Source organism: Episyrphus balteatus, chromosome 1 (genome assembly GCF_945859705.1).
Source record: "Episyrphus balteatus chromosome 1, idEpiBalt1.1, whole genome shotgun sequence".
Classification (NCBI taxonomy): Eukaryota; Metazoa; Arthropoda; class Insecta; order Diptera; family Syrphidae; genus Episyrphus; species Episyrphus balteatus.
In genome coordinates, this window is record NC_079134.1 from 9,098,629 (window position 1) to 9,106,698 (window position 8,070).

General features: G+C 32.2%; 1 protein-coding gene across 1 annotated transcript; it reads right to left on the reverse strand.

Annotated features, from left to right (window-relative positions):
* Nucleotides 1–3,186: 3,186 nt before the first annotated feature.
* On the reverse strand, nucleotides 3,187–6,956 carry LOC129906959 (uncharacterized). Its single transcript, XM_055982955.1, has one exon. The coding sequence runs from the start codon at nucleotides 6,010–6,012 to the stop codon at nucleotides 3,334–3,336; it is 2,679 nt and encodes an 892-aa protein (XP_055838930.1). The 5' UTR covers nucleotides 6,013–6,956; the 3' UTR covers nucleotides 3,187–3,333.
* Between the last annotated feature and the right edge of the window lie 1,114 nt (nucleotides 6,957–8,070).

An 8,070-nucleotide genomic window follows, 5' to 3' on the forward strand; every position in this document is an offset into this window, starting at 1 on the left:
TTTCTGGTCGTGCGAAAGAAAATTTGGAAATTTAAAATAAAAAACTGAACCGCACAAACAAACCAGACCGACTTTTATTTAAAATAAGGTTGTTAAAAGCCCAAGATTGGAAGATAACAGTTCTTCCGACTAACCTCTTAAGAGATTTTTTTTGTAAAATTTATTATTTTTTTATAACAAAAAACAGTGAAGAGCATTGGGTTTCGTACGTTACACTCAGTCCAAAGAAACTCGATTGAAATAATCACGTGTATGCCAATTTTGTGAAACACAGCTAAATTCTATATCAAGCCTGGATCGTGGGAAATTTTGTCATCCTTTATGAGTTAAATATGTATGTATGGATATACTTATAAGAATATATCGCTTATTTACTTGAACACTGTCATAACTCAGAAAATGGGTTTTAAAATTTGTATCGATCTACACTCTAGCCCAAAAAATTAAGGGAACAAAAAAAAAATCGTGATTTTTTTTAGTGATTTTCGATAGGCTGTATCTCAGTAAAAAATGATCGCATCATGACAAAATAAAAAGCATGTAAAAGCTCTATTCTTCTAGTTAAAATATTTTCTTTCTAACGGTAAAATAACTAAATCGTTCGAACTGTTAAAAAACAAAAATTTTCCAATTTTTGTTTGTTTTTACTTTTCTCTTAAGAAAGTGGGAAATTTTTTTCTAATAAAATGATTATTATTTTAAGAAAGGCTTATTATTTGGCTTTAAGATTCATTTTGTTTCAAACTTCTACGATTTTTTTTTAACTGCAATATCAGTCATCAAACCAACAACCATACTTTTGACTTTGACTATCAATATCTCAACAACGCATCACTGTACAGAATATTCATGGACATATTTAAAAACTTCATTCAATTCTCTACAAAGAAATTAAGTTTACTTTGCTAAACAAATTGTTTTTTTTTTTTTAGATTAATTTAGAAAAGCTATCAAAATAGGCATTTTTACGGTTTTTTAGAAAATTTACCGCTATTTAATTTCTATGGGTGATAAGATTAAACTGAGGCTTAATTATTGAAGCTTAATATATTTGAAATTGATATGCAAAGTTTCAGACTTATTCATCAAGCAGTTTTTCTGTTGTGAGGGTTTGAATTTTTGAAATGAAGTAAAACACCATATTTCTGCAGGTCTAAATGACTTACTTCTTTGAACTTTTTTGTGAGCAAAATCAAATTCTTTTGAGTTTATTTGAGCATTTTATTGATAAATTAATATCGTTTAAGTTTTAGATAAACCAAGGAAAAATTAAAAGTTTTCAAAAAAAGTTAAATTTTGAAAAAAAGCTTTTTATACCATTTTTGGATGTTTTTCCTAAATTTGAATGTTTTTTTTTTTTTCACTAAAAAAAACACGATTTTTTTTTGTTCCCTTAATTTTTTGGGCTAGTGTATTTTTGTAGGTATATGTAAAAAGTTATTTTCTAAAACAAAATAAGTGCTATTTCTCCGTCAATTTTTAATGTTAAGAAATTAATTTTTGCAGGATTAAAGATTACTTAATTCCAACAACTTCTGCATCGTGCCAAAGATAATTAAATAACACTTAAAATACTGAATAACTTTACTTGGATTTAAAAGATTTGTAAGAACATTTTACAATTTATTCCACACATCAAAGTTTGTACAAATTTTCAGATTTTGAGTGATAACAAAAAAATAAATTGGTAATAATTTTGGAAAGGTCTATTAATTGTTTGTATATGCGATGTACAAGTCCCTTAGTACCTAGTGAGGCCATTTGAAAATTAATATGCAATAACGAAGCAGTTTCTTAAACAATTAATAGTGCCTTCCGAAATACAAAAATATTGATCAGAATCAGAATTTATAAATTATTGTTAGCGGAAGAATTCATGCAAATAAATGGATCTTTATGGAAGAATAATCCATCATATTGTCAACCATTTTGAAGGTGTCATATTTATTTGATTATCTGCAGGGCTATTGCACTTAAACATACAAAAATTGTTTCAACCGACCTGCAAGAATTTCAAAGTCCTTTCCAAAAATAACAATAATTTTTTGCTATCAGTCCCACCCAAAATCTGCTGTTTGCTTTTAATCTCAAATGTAAATTATGTCGGTATTAAAAAACACATCTTATAGAGACCAAATTAAACCAAAGCTTCCCAATTCATTTTTACTGGAAGCAAAAAAAAGGTGTGTGTCAAATTTTTACTGAATGGACTCAAGAAATTTGTATGTAAATTCAACAAATTTCTGGGTGAAAATTGTTGGTGCTCTGTATTTCGTCATTATTTTTTTACTACAGTATTTTTGTTTTAGATTTGAATAATAATTTCTGAAAGATGAATCAAATAAAATACTAAATTTCTTATAAGACCTTACATTTTGAAAATTCCTGATTTATATTGGAAAAACTTGAGCAAAAAAAACAATAGCTTTACTTCGTCAAAATAATTCTATGCATATTGCTGAAGAGGTTATTTGAAAGTATTTTAAGATTTTTTCAAAAAGTTTTCAATTTTTTGTAGTGACAGTAAAATTTTATCTATTTTTAAGTTTCAAATACTGCTTGAAAAATACTTCATTGGAAAAATCGAACTGTCAACTCTTTCCCCACTCAATCTATTTTTTTACTATAAGAAGTTAAACCAGGCTTAAGCTTTTGTTTCTGTCAAAACTCAATATTTTATCCGTTACCTATTTCTCATTTTTACAACAAAGTACTGAACCAGAACAAAAAAAAAACTTATTTAAAATTATTAAAATTTTATAAATTTTTTCTTAAATATAAAAATCTACTAAATTTACCATCTTTCACCATCAAACTTAAAATACTTCCACCAGAATTATAATTAAATGAAATTTCTATTATTTTTCCACTAAAAAATTCACTGAAAATCACTGTATTTGAATGATTTTTTTTTTTAATATTTTTTTCTTGTTGTTGCATTTGCATTATTTTGCATAAAAATTTTGTGTAACCAACAAACTTCTTTCTATATAATTTTTTTTTTTTTTAATTTTTTGCTTCAACTATATCAAACACTATCACATTTTCATTATTTATTATTATTATTTTTTTTTTTATATATTTTAGTAATAATTCTTTTTCCATCAGTCGACAACTTCTCTTTTCACAATTTTTCATTGAATTATTATCATTTTTATTTAAATTTTTTTTTTTTGTTGAACCGGAAAAGAGCTAAAAAAATAATAATTTTTTTCTTTTTTTGCATTTTAAAAAACGTATCTACAAATAACTGGTCGTAATGTTAAATAAAAAAAAAAACTTAAAAATTTTAAAAATTCATAAAAAAATAAAATAAAAAATGGTTTAACAAACTTAAACATCAGTTCCACATCCCTCCTGATAACCCTCATCCGGCGAACTCCTACTGCTGCTTATTAATGCACGTTTCAAGGCTGTCACTGGTGGCAACACTGGCACACCACCCTTCTGCCAGACCCGTATCGTTTTCGCATTCACCGGTACCCCATTAGCCAGCAGCTGATGTTGTTGCTGAGTTCCACTAAGATTCGTCAGAGGGGGTTGCTGATGATGTTGTTGCTGCGTCACCACCGTTGTTGATGGTGTTGTTGTTGAGCTTCTAGTACTACTATTACTACTGTTATTGTTGATATTGTTGCAACTGGTCGATTGCATCGCTGATGTTGCATTATTATTATTATAAATGGGATGCATGGTATGATGGATTTGTGTTTCGGCACCCGGCACCAATGGCAGTCCATAATCTGATGGATAGCCACAGGTAGAGTTGCCACCCGACGACAAATTCGTCGTTGTTGTGGATGTTGTCGAATGAGCCCCACCGCCAACCATCATGGAAGACGAAGTCGAGGGGGCATTATTGAAATGTGTACGGGGGAATGTCTTACTAAAGTAATCTGTGGTGCGTTCATGGAGATCGTACAATTGGTTGGTTTCCATGATTGGCGTTTTGTCCGAGTATCCGGTGTAACCGGATATTGTTGTGCTAGTTGCTCTTTTAAGATAGAGATCATCAGTCGCCGATGAGGAGGATGTTGTTGCGGTCTCCCAGAGACCAGATGGATACAGTGAGTCACAACCTCCGGCTCGACTGTATTCGCCGCTTGAATTCGCCGTTAAAATCGCTGGGATTTTCAAATCTGCAAATTCATCACTGCCAAAGCGTTTTGTGTCGTTTATTAGGTCTGGATTGTTTCCAGCCGAGGCTGTCGGCGAGATAAAGCAAGTTGCTGTGGAGAGAACACTCCCATTATTGTCATAGTTACTCGTGGTATAAGCCAGATCTGTCAATCTGGGAGGTTTCTGTACTGGATTTGTGTCATTCGATTCAGCATGCATTCGATCGTTCACACTTCCCTTGCGATCTAAAGTCGCACAGTTCGGAATTGCTCCATTAGCGATCACTACTCCACCAATATTTCCATTGCCAGTTGGTGGTTGGGTCTTGTTTGTAATCGAATTTTGATGGTTCATCGTTGTTATGACCTCGAGATGGTTGGGGGTCTTACTTTCGATAAATGGAGTTCGACGTAATCGTAGTAAAAGGAACATGATTATGAGGAAGATGAAGAGAATGAGGATCACTAAAGCTGCGCTTAGGCCTACAATTTGTCCACTTCCCAATGAAGCCATACCAGCTGCCCTCATACTAACGTGGAGAGTGAAATTCGCTTCAGCAGTCCCAGCTTTATTCTCCGCCACACAGTAGAACTCACTGGAATCAGTTTCTTGAGCGTTCGTTAGGATTAATCGGCTGCGTTTTTCAAACTGGCCATCTTCGTATATATAGACCCTCTGATAGGCACTGAAAGCACTTCCATTTGCTAGAAGTCTTCCCGACCAATACCAGTTTATTGTCGCAGCTGGAATTGCTGAAGCCCTGCACACTATCGAAGCGTTTTCGCCCATCGTTGCTTCAACGTAGTGATTGATCGGAAGCATTTCTGGCCGACAGGCAAAGTCATCAACTTGAAGATCAGCAAATGATCGGTCCAAAACTCGTTCAGGACCTCCAGAACATGTCGGAGCTACTGGATAAGGAATGTTCTTTTGAAGAAGCCATAATTTGGCTGCTCTTAGTCGGCAATCACACATCCAAGGGTTATCATGCAGTTCGATACCATGAAGCCTGCTCAAAGTCTCGATCGTCTTGGGTCGCAATTCACTCAGTCTGTTGCCATTAAGTTTGAGTAGGGTCAGACCTTCCAAACCCTCAAAAGCTTGTGGGGCCAACGTTTGAATGTCACAGTGAGATAAATCCAACTTATGGAGACTTTGAGTGCTTCCAAATGAAAAAGCTTCGATTTTATGAATATGATTCGATGCCAATGTTAGATCCCTTAGAGATGGAATGAAGCCCAAGGCATTTGAGGGTACCACTACCAACAAATTATGGGATAAGTCTAATTCCACCAAATTCGTGAGTCCCTTAAAAGTCTCCGGTTCAATCTCACCGATCTTGCAATTTCTCAAATACAACTTCTGAAGGTTAAGCAAATTCGCCCGAATAAATTGTTCATTCGAAAGCGTCTGCAACTTGTTGCCAGACATATCCAACACCTGAGTCGATGGATCAATACTTTCCGGTATTTGAATTAATGATCGATCAATACATTCCACAGTTTGTTTACCACCTTTCCACTTGCACGCACAAACTGTCTGACAACTACTCAACTGTTGCTGATTCACGATCATTGGATTATCTTCATTCGGATTCATAATAGGTGGCAGCAACATTGCATCATTCACACTATATACATCGTTATGATTATTATTGGAATTTCGATTATGTCCATGGCGCCCAACGCCACGATCATCCACATCACTATTACTGTTACTACTACTACTGCCACTGTACATAACGTGATTTTGTCGATTATATCGTGACGCACTTACTAATAAGGATCTATGCGAAAGTGTTGTTAGCAAGGTTATCACGATCATTAGTATACTTAGATTTGATCGACTGCTATAATTGAGCAGGATTTTATAACGGATTTTATTATGATGCATATTTGGTTGAGGAATTGTGAGAATATCCTTTTTGATGATTTAAAAAAAAAGTCCTTTTTGATCAAAAGTTCAAAATAAAAAATTTTAAATCAACCAAAAAAAAGGATAACAAAAAATCAAAAACAAAAAAAAAAGTTTCAACAGAAATTTCTTTCAAAAAATATCCTTTTTCAAACAAGGTTTTGATAAGAGTCGTATCCTTGCGGCAATCTGCACTGGTAATCCATGGTTAATCGCGAATAAAATTTATATTCTTTTTCAGGTATATCCTTAAGGATATTTTTTCACACACAACTAATTTTATTTTTTTTTTGTATATTCACATAATCCTCTTTAAAACTGGTAATCCTTTATTTTTTTTTTTTTGTTAATGGAAAGGATTTATCTTTTTTTTTATATATATTTTTATTCACAAATCAGATTAATATATATATAATTTTTGTTGCCCATCAGAAACCACAGTTTAACATAAATAAATATACACACTCTATCGGCAGAGGATGTGAGAGGTGGTGATGGTGGCAAAGGAGGAGAAAAATTTATTTAAATCCTTGAGAAAGCCACACAAAAATTCCCTATATAGCTACTAAGGATATTTTCACACGATAACGGCCAATATTCACGCAAAATAACGATTTATAAAAATGTATCGCTCACAAGAACATACACCACACTAATGTATTTCCACTTGAACCAACAACAACAAAAAAATATCCTTTGCAAGGATTTTTTTTTCTTCTTTCTATTATTTTTGATTTAGGACAAAATTGGAAATCATATAAATTTTATATTCATATAAATTCAAGAAGGGTTTTCGAGATACGTAATTTTCTTTTTTTTTTTTGAAAACACAGTGTGATATGTATCTATCACTGTTAGGTTGATTAATTTGTATCTTTTTTCTTTCTTAGATTTTATTTTTTTTTGAAAAATCCGGAATTTAAAAAAATACACAAGGAGCGAGAGTACAGACTTATACACAACCGCACCGCATGGTTAATCAACATTGACTAAAAATGAATTTCAAAGTATACCTACTCAAAAATCTGAGTGTGAACTGCGCGGCAGTAGATACATTTTTAGTCGGTATTATTTTTTTTTTCTACATTCGAATGTTGTTTTTGTTGTTGTTGTTGTTGGTCTGGTGTGTGGACTCTTTTATTTTTGTTTTTGTTTTTTTTTTTATGTTTTTGTTTGTATTTCGCAACTCGCAAGTCTGATACTACAACAGTGGTATAGAAGAAAACAAAATAAGAGAAGTTTTAGATTTTTTTGTTCGAAAATGTGTGTGCTGGTGAGTAAATTCGATGTCGAATAAATTCCAAAATGTGTTTGCTATAGGAAAAGTTGGATAGATTTGAGGTTTTTTCGGATTTTTCTTGAATGAAGTTGCAAAAGAGTATTGCTAGTATGAGGAATGAATTTGGTTTTATTTCGATGAAGAATAAAATGACATATAAGAAATTATTTGTTTGTATACAAAATTATGTTGCTTTTCGAAGAAGACATAAACACTGTAAACTATGCAACTTTTTGTATCTTGTAGTTGGTCTGCCAATAAGATGCAAGTAATTTCGTTTGAGTTTAAGGAATTTAAGCTAAAACAAGTCGTGTAAAGATAAAATTAATAATTGATCAGAATCACTTATACTAATTTTTTCAAATCCTTTTTTCCATGAGGATTTATAAATTGACTAATTTCACATCATTTACAACAAATTGATTGGTTTTCTTGGGAGAAAAGCCAAATTTCACTTTGAATAATTCGCTTCCAATAAGTGATTTGACTTAAATTTTAGCTCCATGCGAAATCTGCGAAGAATAGAACTTTTAGTGATCGCCTTAATTGATCTTAATACTGCAAGAATTGTCCTTAGCATTCTTTGCGTATGAACCACGTATCACTTCTATTGTATCGTTCTATTGTTTTATAATTTTCTTAAAATACTCCATCCGAAAATGGTTATTTGAACTTAGATATTGGCATTTTTATACGCTAGAAATTATTTTTATTTTTATTATTTTCCCTCCACTTTAATTTGGTTTTGTGTACCTACA

What these genes read in the sequence shown, in the direction of transcription:
- LOC129906959 (XM_055982955.1), bottom strand. Translation starts at nt 6,012, where the DNA reads ATGCATCATAATAAAATCCGTTATAAAATCCTGCTCAATTATAGCAGT.